The 14912-nt window shown below is 33.0% G+C and overlaps 1 protein-coding gene across 1 annotated transcript; it reads right to left on the bottom strand.

The window, feature by feature from the left end:
• Positions 1 to 2616: 2616 nt before the first annotated feature.
• On the bottom strand, positions 2617 to 8121 carry LOC21401991 (adenine phosphoribosyltransferase 3). Its single transcript, XM_024163846.1, has 6 exons — positions 7862 to 8121; positions 7396 to 7506; positions 4586 to 4678; positions 3843 to 3992; positions 3528 to 3586; positions 2617 to 3178 (listed from the first exon to the last, which is right to left on the bottom strand). Exons 1-6 carry the CDS (start codon positions 7941 to 7943, stop codon positions 3125 to 3127), a joined length of 549 nt encoding a protein of 182 aa, XP_024019614.1. The 5' UTR covers positions 7944 to 8121; the 3' UTR covers positions 2617 to 3124.
• Positions 8122 to 14912: the final 6791 nt, after the last annotated feature.

Here is a 14912-nt window from a genome sequence, read left to right as displayed (position 1 = left end):
GGGGGGGGGGGGGGCACTTAGTTATACAATGTTAGTTGTGCTCTTTGATATCATTACGTATAATGTAGTAAGCTTAAGGATAAAGCAAAGCTTATAACCATTACATTGGTTGAGGCTTAAAGGCTGTAATGCCTCTAAGAAACACGTATAAAGTATACTAGGAACACATCAAAAGTTATTAGCGAAGATTGAAGCAAAGATGATTACTAATTTATAGTGATTTCAATAGCAAAAAAAGGGCTCTCAAGCTATGATCTTTACCAATATTATGATAGAACTATTAAACCCCATTGTCAAGATTTCTACACTCCACATATGATAAAATGGTTTCCCTTTCTTTTGGCATACTAAAGGTTGAACTAGAAAAGTCAAAAAAGTTTCAACACTAATTAAAGAGACGCCTGTGAGATTTGAAAAATTAGTATGTTACATAGGTGTAAAAATATAACTCATGTATTAAAAAAATCAACCCACTTTTAGAGGAAGTTCATATTTCCCCACAAGGTTAGATTTTTTATTTATCCTTTTTACCCTTGTCCCAATGCATGGTTGATTCTCTATGTTCCAGGATTTTCCTCCTAGGATTCTCAAGAGTTTGAACACCTTTTGTTTCTCCATATATTCCATACCTTTGAAGTATTCATAGTGTAGACTATGAAGCCTACATAAGGATTCAAAAACTTTTTGATTATTCGCTTTTCTTTTATTTCTATTAAAAAAAAAGTTTTTAAATTTGAATAATCAAAACTGGCAAACGTTCTTAAATATATGCATCGGCAAGCTAAGAAAAAAACTGAAAAATCAGCTATTTTAAACTACCAAAAAAGAAAGTTGATCGAACTAATAGTGTTGACATGACACCAAGAACATGCTTCGTGGCTCAAAACTATGCAAATAACCAGAATATGTAAAGCCCAACAAATAACGAGTAGTTTTGTTATAAGAGAAATGCTAACGTCGAGAGATACTTTTTAAGTCTACTCTCTGTATTAACTATTTAAACGTGAACTCTATAATCACATTTTTTTTGTCACTCTGTCTGACACGTGAATTTCACTATTTATTGCATCACTCTTTCTGTCACATTCTGTTTAAATAATAATATATCATGTTAATATAGTCAACATATCAAACTATGAACATAGAGAGTAACAAACAATTGGTTTGTTTGTTTGGTTGTTGAAGAGAAGTAACTAAACCAATGAAGGATGATTTATCACTTAACATCCCTCTGGTTTTAACTGCCCAGTTCACCTGCTCAAATGTTTGGTTGAATTAACAAACCACAAGGCAAAGTTTAGGCAATTGGAGCAGAAAGCTTTTTGTCTGCTTGGGACAAAATGGAAGACCAAAGGGGTTTAGGATAGACATTCGGTATAAGGTCACAATCTTTGAAGGACATGTTACACCTTGTAGGAAGTTTGTATGTTGTTAGATTGCTTAAAAATCCACGTTCCCGAAAAGAAGCACATCTTAAGATTAAAAATTTAACTCATGTTTCCCATTAAGAATATTTTAAAAAAGAAAAAAAAAACTATAAATGCATAACATTTCTAAACCATTAGATATTATCAAATTTCTGTTCTAATTTATACTTTTACTCTCCAATCTCAATCTGTTTAGAGACATATAGTCTGAGAGAGAAAAAAGAAAAAATAGAGAATTTACTTTTAAAAGTGTACAAGTTTAAACCATTACCCTTTATTTTTAATAAATACCATTTTATTAATATAATTATTTAACTAAAAAATAAAAAATCTTGACTTAAGTACTTTTAAGGATATTTGTGAAGATTACTTGTGAGAAAACGATTTGTCTTGCACAAAAGGCCGAATTTGTTGTGGCCCATAAAGAAGCTTCCCCAAGTTCTCCAGCAATTTTCAGTGGTGAGTGGTGACAATTAATTGGACCACCAGCCCAAATTCCAATTCCCCGGGGCCCCAAGCCAATTCATAAAGACAAAGGCATATTAATTTGTTTCACAATTTGATTTTGAACCACAATTTTATTATTCCGCAAATAGTCAATAGGTTTATATTCAATCCATTTTAATTCCAGACGTTTTAAACGTCACATATTTAGTCCCTAAGATTTTATTTTATTTTTATTTTTATCCTTCTATCAATTAAGCGTTAAAATGTAATAAAATCTGTGTAAATTAAAATCTAAAATTAAAAATAACTAAAATTTTAAGTCTCTAAAAATTAACTTTTAATTTTTTTATTATTTCAATCTTTGAACTTTATGTGTTTTTAATTTTCATCCATAATTTCTACGTATTCCGTTAAATATTTAACACTAAATAGATTAAAATTTCAAAAACTAATTGTGTGAAGTTTAAAAAATCAAGAACGACTAAATTTCAAAAACCATTTGTAAAATTAACCTTTTTTTAAACTTTTTTTTTCACAGTTTAATAGAATTTAATGAAACGAAAACGGTTCATACTATGCAATACCCTCTTACAAGATGATGAGGTCACAACTTAATGTTTCTTATGTATCTGCAATTCTTGATGCATAATGTGGCAAACAGAAAACAACCATGGAATTCAGTCAAGGGCCATATATTAAATAAATGGTCTTACCAAATACCAATCAATCATATACACCAGCACATAATTTGAGCTCTCCTCAATCTCTGCTTTGTGTTAAGAACACACACACACCATGAGAGGCTCAGCATATAAATGAAATGAAACCCACCACCAATATAGGATGGGATCATTATCAACTTCATTTACTCAAATAAATAAAAAAAAAAAATCAAGAGTCCCTACGAAGCATTTTTCTCAAAATCAAAGCCCTTTCCATAATTTTGCACTATATGCTACTAGGTAAAAATGAAGGGTCCCAATCGCCAACACTTAAAATTTCTTTTTTTTTTTTCAATAAATCAATATTCAGAAGAAGAAACTGGTAAAATGGTGGGGGTAAGACTCAGGACTGAATGCAATCAGATCCCAAGAAAAGTAGCCAATAAATGCGACTCTTAAATGTACATTTTCGTGTTGGTCTGAGCACTGCAGTCGAAGTTGAAGTTGAAGTTGAAGTTGAAGTTGGTGGGCACTATTATAATCCTCCTTCTCAGCTTGATTTGATTTTGATTTTGATTTGGATTTGGATTAATGTGATTCCACCAGTACATACAGTGGCTTACCGTTCAATCTCTCACGACCCTGCAACCAATATCACACACATTTAATTAACTCCTATTTATCCCTTAAGCAAAAGCCAAAGGTTATTTTAGCACTTGTGTCCCTGAATTTTTCATAATTTCACACTTTCATTCTCGATCATTTTTCTCTTGGCAATCGCTTAAATTTTAAAAGATTTCGGGACTAATTCAAGAACTAAATTGCCAAATAAAAAATAATAATTATGATTTTTTCAGAGAAGTATCAAATCACAAAAAGCTTAAGGGCACATGTGCTAGAAAAGTGATTATTCCATTCAAAATAATGATTTAAGTGCTATTGCCATGTAAATTTAAGGACTAAATTATGATTATGATTTTAAACAACGCACCTGTAAATCTGGTAATTCAATGACGCATGCGCATTCAACTACCTCTGCTCCCACACGTTCTGTGAAACAATATACTTATGTCACTACAAAAAAATACTAGCACATGCACTAACACAATAGTACTTCGATAACATAATCATATCATGATTTGCATAAGCAAATAAGGAATGACATGAATTTTTCACAAGATATACTCTTTTGTTTCCCTTCATGAACAAAACAAGCTCATGCACGTACAAGTTATAAAGAAGAATGCCATAAAAGAAGGCATCTATTCGTTCAATATTTGGAATGCAAATTGTCTGGTAAAATTACCCAATAAATTCATTGCAGCACAGAGTGTTCCCCCGGTGGCAATCAAATCATCAACCACCAAAGCATGTTCACCGGGTTCAACTGCTCCTACATGCATCTCAAGACGGTCCTTTCCGTATTCCAATGTATACTCTTTGAAGATAACCTCACCTGGCAAGTTGTATATATTTACAGTGACAATCTAGCCTTTGGCCATTGTTCATGATATTTCAATATTTGAAGAAAAGGAAGGTAAATGGCTAAAGTTTATACATGAAACAAACCCTCGTTTGTAATGCTTTTCGAAGACCACCAACTTGTATTAGAAAACAAAAAACTAATATTGGGCAACTTCCTAATAGCTCAAGCTATTGGGAGAAACAGTAAACAAACATGGCATCAAACCAAGAGGTCCCGAGTTTGAACCCTGTATTAACATAGTATCACAACAAGAGGTCCTGAGTTTGAACCTCGTAAAGAAATATGTTTCCAGCTCACAAACAAATATGCACATATTGCTTGTTGGGTCTATCTAAATTCTAACTGATGCTGACGACACAATTACCCGTACACGTGAGACAGAGTGTGACACAAATATATTTTACATGCAACTAGATGATAATAAACAAAAGCCATAGGAAAAAAAAAAAGAAGAGAAAACATCTAAGATGGGCTGCAGATCAGGTCAACGCGAATACCCTAAGCAACATAATCCAGGCATAACACGATGTGGAGTATATAATTATATGGGAATTCAGGTTTACCGGGCAACTTCCTTGGTTTCCTCAGTGGAACAAACTTTGCTCCTATGGCCAACGCAATGGGAGGACCAAATATAAAACCCCGAGCTTCGATTCCTGCAGAAACAAAAATGGAAACATATTTCAGATGAAAATTTGGGAATGTTAGAACACCCTTTAGCTCAACTAAGTACATAAGTTAACAACTTGGTTAAGAATATGTTGCATCACCACAGCAACCAAGGTAAATTTAACTTCTAGAGGAATTAAGGGGCAAAGTACAGTGAAAGATAAAAAGAAAATTGAATTTCATTTGCGAAATTTGGCCTTGGATTGTGGACAGAATTTTAGTTTGAATTAGGATATAGTGTTCTCTATCCGATGTTCAATCACATTCAAGCCCCCCACTTCATAGAATTGACGGACTGACCTTTAGAGTGTGTTTGGTAGGAGGGAGAGACGGAGGGAGGGAGAGAGGTGGGGGGAGAAAACAATTCCCTTGTTTAGTTGGACGGATGAGAGGAGAGAGAGGAGGCATGGAGGGAGGGAGTATCCCTCCGCGCCCACCAATTTGGATCCTTCCATCAATGGAAGGATCTAACCAATCCATCCAATTTTAAAACTAAAAGTGTATTTTACCCCTAAAGAAATTATTGCCAAATAAACAAAATGGACAATATAATAAGTCGACAAACAACTATCATCCATCCTTTCAACTCTCCCTCACTTGTACTAAACAACATGAAGGATTACTATAACCCCTCCATCCTTCTTACTCTCCATCATACCTAGTCTCCATCCCTCCTACCAAACGGAGCCTTAGGATTGAGGAACATTCTTAACAATTTGTTGAAAATACAGTGGCAATACATCATGTTAAAGAAAGAAAGGTGCTTTTAACAGATTTTTCAACACTGAACGTGGAAAAGTATGCCTCTGATAGAGACTCATAAGCCGGGCCAAAAAAAGTTTTCAACCCTTACAAAAGTATGGAAATGACACAAGGCTCCAACAATATATAAAAGGCACATGCAATTAACTTGAGCAAAAAGGTTTGAAATGCACAAAGGGTTATAATATGAGAATTGAAGAGCACATGCAATTAACTTCCGAGGTAACATCAGTTATAGTGACAACAGACAAGAAAACTCTAATCCTTATCCTTCAAGTGGTTTGCTTTCATCTTAACCATGTGATGATATTTTTTTGCAAGAGAAGATTCCAAAATAGTTATAATATTCAAGAGGACAGTATACGTCCACACAAGCTCACAAAGTGCCAGATCCAAGGACACAAATGTGTTAAAGACAAAACACCAAGGAATCATCTATGATGGAAATAAAATTATTAAGAAACAAGGACCAACAATAATGAGAAATCACGAGAAATTTTCAGCTCCACTTTGAGTCAATAACCAAAAGTACATGGGAATGTTTGGCATGACTTCCTAGAACTAGCTTTTGACTTCTTGGGTCCAGAAGAAGCCTCTCGGAGTGTTTAGAGCCACCTTTTAGAAGAACGCCACCGGAAAAACATTCACCCAAAGTCCGAAAATATGACTTTGAAACTTCTACTTAGTACTGGATCTTCAAATAATAATATTTAATAAACTTCATTCTAATATTTTGATTGATTTATAATAAATTTAATTATCATTTTTGTCCACTTATTAAGTTCTTTCAAAATTATGGTTTCAAACACGGATGGAAAAGTCAAAACTTTTACTTCTTTTTCGAGTAGCTAAAAGCACAAGCAAAAGCTATTTCAAACGGGGCTCTCTGTCTAAGTATACATAGAACCAAGGCCTCTGATTATACAACACAGTCAACCAAAGTGTGATAAGAGTGAAATTCACGGCCACTAGAGACTCCGGTTTCTAAGTAAGGTTTGATTTTCTTCCTTGTCTTCAACAATGTAAATGAATCAAAGTCTAAACATTCACATGTTTAAGCAAAAGAAGAAAGGGCGAAAAAACAAAATACCCTTGTTTCTTCTTAGGGGGGGTCAATTTTCGAGGGGTTAAAGCTGGTAAAGAACATAAAGAAAACAAAAAAACAATTCACCAAGTTAATATCTAACAGAAAAGAGAATACATTCAGGCACATACATAATCAGATTATCCTTGTGGGCGGAAAGCCACACTATAATGAAGCGATGCCAAGCCAAAAAAACAAAACAAAACAAACAATTAGAGGGAATTGAAACTCTAGCATCAGAAGGGGGGTCCCACAATTTTTTTCACAAGGTGGGCATCCATCACCAACCACCATGCTTGCAAATTGGATCCAAGCACATGCTTAAGAGAGAGAGAGAGAGAATGTGAGCCGCCCAAAAATAAGAAGTTGAGAGGGAAAAAAGAGAGCCATGAGTGGCGAGAGCCATGAGTGGCACCCCCCCCCCACCCCCCCCCCCCCCCAACCACACACCCCAACCAACCCCAAGCCATAGTCAAACAAGAAATCACTCCACCAAAAACCCACAGCCACAGTCACTTCCATTCCATAATGTCCCTCAAAAGCATTCCAAAGAGACAACCAGAAACTTATGCCAAAAATATTTACGGCAATCTTTATCTTTCTATTTTATTTTTGTTTTCTTACATCATTCAGACCTACTTTTCTCGCAAGCAATGGACCCCACCACCCTCCTTCAAAGTTCTTCCAATGGCTTTAGATCAAATTGTTCAACTTCAAGCTCTTTTCTTTTTTTTTTCTTTTTTTTTTTTTTGGTTCCTTCCCTTCCTAAGGTGAATGAAAAAGAAAAAAAAAAAAGAAAGAAAGAAAGAAAGAAAAAAATATCCCATCTTGGAAAACATTTCTTTTTTGTTGGGTTACCTGCAACAACCGAAATGTTTTTGCCTTTGTATCTCTCAACGAATAAATCAATGGTGTCCTTGAAGGCTTTTGGGTCGAGCAGTAAAGTTGTGATGTCTTGAAACATAATACCTGCACATTGCACAGCCCCTTAAAAAGACAAAACAAAAACAAAACAAAAAAAGAAGAAAAGAAACACAAGAAAAGAGCATAAAAGAAGAGCCTTTATTTGGTGGGAAAAGGAAAAACAAAAGAAGAAGCAAACTGAAGAAGAAAAGAAACAAAAGAAAAAAGGATTTTTTCTTTTTCTTTTTTGGGTTTAGCCATCAAAGGCCGTTGCTTTTCCAAAGAAAATGAAAACCATCTCAGAATCAAAGTCAAATATACTTGGGTTTTCAACAAGCTCTCTTTTCTCCAAAAAAAAAAAATCTTTTTTTTCTCTAAAGAAATAAAAAAGGAAAAAGAGAGTAAGAGAGAAGAAAGAAACCAGGCTTAGGGAAATTGGGGACAACGCGAATCTTAGTTTTGATGCCATGAATGCGAGGATCTTCGTCTTTCAAAGCCGACATTGTGCTTACCAGAAAGACCCACAATAACAAAAACAAGAAAACAACTCCTCTCTTATTTTCCTTTTTCTTTTTTGGTTTTCCTCCTCTGGTCTGGTTGTTCACGTTTCTCGGCAGTATACAGATGGAGTTGTATTGTTGTTGTTAGAGGAGAGGAGAGAAGAGGAGAGAGAGTGTAGTGAAGAAGAGTGACAAAACAGAGATAAAGAAGTACAGAGACAAGAGAGAAGTGGTATTTATAGAGAGAAAGCAAGTCCCTGTCTTCTTGCGAGAGAGAGAGAGGGCTCAGGCTCTCTGCACAAGATTTCTTTTTTCTCTCTCTTCTTATTTATGAGGTGAGAGGAGAGAGAGTAAAAAAAAGAAGGAAAAGTTTATTCAAATAAGGGAAATATATTTTTAACTTATTTAGAAAATTTATCAACATCTCATTAAATATATACAAGAACATTCAAAGTGTATCAAATATACCATAAAAACTAGTGTATCAAATATATACCTTGATACCTCAAAAAAAATCAATTGCTTTTTCACAAAAATTTTCAAAGAAGATAAATTTCTTTATTAAAAACATACAAATCGATGAATGTGAGCATGGATTTTTAGTGTCTATATATATATATATATAAACATAGGGATTTTAGCAAAAATAAATAAAATAAGAAATTTTGTTAAAAGATGGGCACTCTTAAACAACAAGCTTTTTTCATAATCTAATATTTACTGAATTTCGGTTAAATTTATAATTTTTTTCCTTTTTCAAAATGAGCGATAGTCCAAATTATGCACTCTAAAAAAATCAACAAATACAAAGTGAGAATAAAAGACCATATAAGTAAGAGAGAGAATTTTGTGCATGTTACAAAAAAAAATATCATATCAAATATTAGACAATTCTGCAAGATACATTTGTCAAATTCTGTAAAATTTAAAGATATATTGTTTGATGGTCTGATATAGTCTTCCAACACCAAAAAAAAAAAAAAATGTTGCACTATCATAAAATTCTTGAAGCGTGAAAGGAAGGAAAACTAAAAAGAGAAATAAATAAAAACAGAGGGAGAGGGGAAATGAGAGGAATATTCACGAGGAGGTCCCAACAGGCAAACACGGCCTTAAGTAACTCGCGACTTGATTTCGCGCGCTTCACTTGATCCTCTTACTTGAGCAAAAAGACATTAATCTCCGCGTTCTTTCTCATAATTCCCAACTTTTCCCCAATTTTGTCCTATTTTAGATTTTGGACCCTCTCCATTCATAAATTATCATAACTCGGATATTATCACTATTACTTTTCATAGTCATCTCTCCATGGAATTGGAATGGATTATGCAACAGTTTACAGATTACAGAATGTCCACCAAACTGTCATATTTTTGCTTTTTCCTCCCCCTTGAATTTTGGGGGATAAACATTTTAGAGTCAACCTGGTCCTAACCTCCTTATGACTAATTAGTAATTACTCTTTTCTCTCTCATTGTCAACCAAAAAAAAAAAAAACCCCTCTTTTTCTTGTTAACTTTATCCCTTCCGTGTGTGTATTGGCCTCGTTCACTTCACTGATTCGAGTTTAGAATTCGAGTTTTTTTACAGTAAAAAGTTCTCACAAACAATCACATCTAACTTTTTTGCTACAGTAAAAAGCTTTCACATAAAGTCACATTTCAATTCGAATTTTAAATTCGAATCAGTGAAGTGAACGGGGAATAAATTAAAGCAAAATATTCATGAATTACTTACTTTTTAGATAAACAATTCTTTTTTCTTCCCTATTATTGCAATGCTATACTTCAAAGAAAATGCTAGCAAGCTAAAATCCACTACTTTTCTTCTCACGTCACATTAAAAATCTTCACAAGTAGTGTGTGCTTTTGGATCCTATATATTGAGAGAATTCTATGGTAGAGTACTGAAAAAATATGATTCTAATATGAGTTGAAAGTTGTGGTAGTTTTTTTTTTGTGGGCTTGCAAAGTAGCCTATGTATAGCTTTCACCATTGTGAATTAATTGATCATTTTATTGTTGGAATAGAATGTGGAATCCCTTCGTTTCGTTGGTGAGAGACTGTGGCAACCAAATAATAAGAAGAGAGGATAGACATAGACACATATATACACACACACACACACATATATATATATATATATAGTGTTGGTGCATGTGGTCATAATTTTAGTTTGCTGTGGAAACAATGAATTGACAAGGCATCCGCATGTCAGGTGAAGTTGTGGTGATAAGTGTTGCTTATTGTTCTCGGCAAAACACAACAATCTTTACTCAGCGTGTTTATCCTCGCCTCGCATACCCCCACCTATATATATATATATATATATATATATATATATACACACACACACACACACACACACACACACACGCACACTCTTCACTATGTTCGATTTTCAAAATATATTGATAAACAATATTCATATATTCAATGCAGATATATACCAACTCCTATAAAGTCCCAAAACTATACATATATAAACATGCATACATATATATATATATATATATATATATGTGTGTGTGTGTGTGTGTGTTATATTACAATTACACAAAAGTTAGTTATCTGGTTTTATGATCAGTCAATGCCATGCCATCCAGAGACACAAAAGGGTAGAAAATTTTCAGCAATCACATGTATGTAACGTAATGCTCTTGAACTATAACGTACCGTTAGGAAAAAATCATGTCAATTGTGCCTAATTAACTGAAACTTAAGGTAGTTGCAAAAAAAAAAAAAAAAAAGAGAATACTCAAACCTATGAATAAATAAATTTACTGCTGGATTGATGGTGACTAATATTATTTTATATAACAAAATAGAATACATGTTTTAAAGAGTTTTGATGTGTATATTCCGTAGACATAAGATCTTTCAGCAGCTAATTGGATGGCTTAGTGGTCCAAAACACTCCAAAAATAATGACGAGGGAAATTTCAACGTTTAGCTAACTCCAGCCTCTAAATCTGCATTTGATTGGGGGACAACCTGATATTGATCTTTCATGAAATATCAAACTTCGAATCTTACCTACAATATTTCTTTGATGGCCACTCTTACACACACACACGCGCGCGCGCATATATATATATATATATATATATATATATATATGCTTATATATATTCTCCTAATTATGCCTTAACAAAACTAGCTTTTCATAATTATTTTAGAATATATCCAACATCTAACAAGTTCATTAAGGCCAACAATGTACTACGAATTATATTATTCTCCTTTCCTTTTATATTGTGAGGTAAATTCCAAGAGAATAATTTCTTCTTCTAATATTTGTCAAGACAATGGAATATTAATTGCTTGTTTGATTGCTTGTTCATCATGTAAACTAGATAGTGATCTTGCTCACTTGGAAGATATTTTCTGATATTAATCCTGATCACGGTGGATATAATTCGGATATTAGGTGACGGCTCAGGACTACACACCGCGATCGTTTTTTTTTTTTTTTAGCCTATACCACACGAGCCTCGTATATTATAATATCTTTACACCAATTATTTGTGTGAGTTTATGAATTCTGACTGTTCTATTAATTTATTTTTATTGCATGTACTTTTTTTTATTGAAAAAGGATAATTGCACGTACTTAGTTTGACATTGGAAGTTGAAGATAAAGGCCTGCATGAAAAATAACAGTACGAATTAGGAACAAGAAGTCTATAATTTTAGGTTTGAGTCATATCCCCGGTTATACAATTTTTTTTTTTTTTTTAAAAAGTGTTAAAAATAGCAATGGGCACTATGCAACCAAACTTCAAAGGACGCGTATTTAATTTCTTCGATACATCAGCTAAACGACGTCGGACGTGCAAACCAAAAAATAAATATTACAGAGTAAATTAAGGAGATTTTTTCTTGTAGGGTAGGGAAAAAAACTACCATACATTTTCTTTAAATTCTGTTAAATTATCATGTTCTTCTTGATATTATATAATTCGAATAAGTTATGACAATTCATACATATATCTCTTAACTTTAGCATCATTATTTTTTTATATTTTTGTTTTGAAAAATTCCACAATAGGGTATGAAAAATAGTAGTTTATATTTATAGGGCTCATTTTAAAATTGTCATATGCATATCAAGTTCTGTCAATTTTTTATTTTTTTCATTTTGACATGATGTTTAACTTGCCGGATCTAATATTTGAAAACATGCACTACACCACCGTAAAAAGCCCATATATTTTGTTTGGTAAATGAGAGTGAAAATAGAAAACAAGAAACAAATGATTGGTTTATTATCACATTATTACAACATTATGACGTATATGTTAAAGCGATCAACAATTCTATATATAACTAAAGAATTTTTGTTCGACCTAGGGGACCAATCATCTGCCCTCCATAGAAAAACAAAGAATATGAAATATTATCTACAATATGCTTTTGTAACTAGAGTGTACGGAAGATATATAAGAGCAAATTAAGAAATTTGGAGTTTTTGTTCAATATTTTGATGAACTAGAAAAGTTTGAAATTTGGACCATATTAGGTATGTTTGTTACAGGTGTTTTTTTTTTCAAAAAAAAAAAAAAAAAAAAAAAAAAAAAAAAAAAAAAGTGAGAAAACATTAGTCACTCACAAATGCCCTGCCAAAGCTGGCATCCACACAAGTGAAATGATAATATGAATAATGTTAAAAGAGTCCGAAACCCAAAGTACGTGCTTATTATAGCTCACTGCCAAGCTTCCCTATCTCTATCTATGTGTACCAAGAGGTTGCTTTCGAATCTCTATAGTTAAATTCTGTGGGGAACTCTCATCCCTCTCACATTAACCCACACATCCTTTTCCAATGCCAACCCCCCATCTCACATTAATTTAATTAATACAAAAGATACCACTTTCCCAACCCTAACTACTTATTATACTAAACCCACAACTATTATATAATATATATGCAACTTCATCTTTAAATTTGTTTAAATCCCTTGGATTTTTCAACTAGTTGGTTTGTGATGGTGCAATTTGTGAAAGTGAGTCCAAAATCGAGGTCTCTCAACTTCAACTTTCTCCGCCAATGATGATAGGGTAGCGGGACTCGAAATCAAGACCTCAACATTGCAAATTGGTGTGATTATCGATTAGGCCAAACAAACTCAATTTAAGAAATCAACTTATAATGTAAATAGTGCGAGTAAGACTACAGTACATCTTTTTTTTTTTTTTTTTGCTATTGCATATGCTTTCTATTTATCAACAATTGAATGTTGTTTAAAACAATCTCATCCATCAAAAGTTTTAGTAAATTATATGAACCGAATTTTTATATATTTATGAACACACCTAGTCGAGCTAATTAAGTTAACCCTAATTATTCCTGCCGAAAATTGAAGACAATTAAGTATCTTCCAAGCATAAGATGGCTCGAGGTAATCAAAAGCATTCAACCTTTTCCAAACCTAGCTATAGTAGGGGTTCCTATATCACTTTTAAGATAAGATCCTACTAGGGGTTTGTAAGACAGATTAGGATTTTTAGACTATAATTAGTCGAATCTTGGGGATAATCCTAATTGTTTTGTTGAAAGCGTTACAATATCCAGACACTCATTTATTAATTTAATTTTTTATTTAATTTTTCTTTCATTTTTCTGTACATGATTAAGATAGGTCCTTCTTATATATGTCAACCTAAGTAAAAGGCCATCTTTTTCAATCCTGTACCGACTACCTAGTTAGAAAAAGCTACAGAGAAATCTGCCTTAAGGAAAAGAAAAAAAAAAGTTATTCGAAAAAAAAAGAGAAAAAAGAAAAAAAAAAATCTTCTAATTGACCTATGCAATTAAATAGTTCGGAAAGCTACATAGAAAAATAGAATCTGCCTTTAGGCAAAAGGATTTTAATAGGGCAAATGGACCCTATACCACGCATATAATTCTAATGTTGCTATTCTGAGAGTCCTAAGTTTTAACCACCAATTTTATGAACGAAAAAAGTAATAATCACTCTACTGATTAGGTGCTAAACATTATTAAGATCTTGTGATGATTATTTGCTATTTACATTATGTTTGTCACAACAAAATCTTTCCTTCTCTAGGAGGTTGGATCTTTCAAGATTGTGCTGTTATGCTGTTATTTCCTCAAATATGGCCAAAATGCTCTCTCAAATTATGGTTGGAATTTGGAGGGTAAACAAACCACCAAAAAAAGAAAAAAAAAGGTCCCCTACTTAATTAATTAAGAACAAGGACGAATGTTAAAAAGGTGTTCCCCCATAATCTGAGTGCCAAATTACTGCCACAAATCAAATTTTGGCTCCTATACAATTATCAATCATGTGATGGTTAGTTTTCAGTTAATTTTTTCTCGTTATTCTTTTTTTCCTATTTATTTTTCCGCAATCTCTCTATTGCCATGTGAAGGATTCCCCACATAATTTGTCTTTGGTTTTGATTTAAGACACCTCTCTAACTAATTGTATGAAATTTTGGTCCTTCATTATAATTACTCCAAAAGCTAGCGGCAAACGAAGTAAGATACAAAATTATAGTAATGCATAAATCATCCTACTGGCAGTCGTTTTGAGAAAGTGTGGGAAAGTATTCTGATAGAAAAATTTACGCGGTCTTTCCTTGTTGGTCTTTTTTAGCAAGTCTTGGCACATGTGTTTCGCACATTTGTCTTATCTGCCATTACCGGTAGATCTAATTAATGTTTGGGATCAAATTCTTGTGTAGGTGGTGCTCATTCACGATTAATTGGAGTATGTAACTTTGTTTTTCTTAAAATGAAATTTCTCCTTAAAAAAAATCAAAAGAAACAAACAAGTTTTAAGAACAGCGACATGTAAACAAGGAATGATGAAAAATTATTAGGATCCTCTATGCGGTGCTCAATGAATGATGAAAAATTATTAGGATCCTCTATGCGGTGCTCAATGAATGATGAAAAATTATTAGGATCCTCTATGCGGTGCTCAATGAATGATGAAAAATTAT

The sequence above is a fragment of the Morus notabilis genome, unplaced genomic scaffold (genome assembly GCF_000414095.1).
Source record: "Morus notabilis unplaced genomic scaffold, ASM41409v2 Scaffold3, whole genome shotgun sequence".
Lineage (NCBI taxonomy): Eukaryota > Viridiplantae > Streptophyta > Magnoliopsida > Rosales > Moraceae > Morus > Morus notabilis.
The sequence above is the reverse complement of the archived record's forward strand: the minus strand, read 5'-3'. Positions and strand labels throughout refer to the sequence as shown.

Coding starts and splice junctions, on each gene's coding strand:
- LOC21401991 (XM_024163846.1), bottom strand. CDS start 7,943: ATGTCGGCTTTGAAAGACGAAGATCCTCGCATTCATGGCATCAAAACT. Junction 7,507..7,861: donor CCCCAATTTCCCTAAGCCTG/GTTTCTTTCTTC, acceptor TGCAATGTGCAG/GTATTATGTTTCAAGACATC. Junction 3,587..3,842: donor TGCTGCAATGAATTTATTGG/GTAATTTTACCA, acceptor ATTGTTTCACAG/AACGTGTGGGAGCAGAGGTA.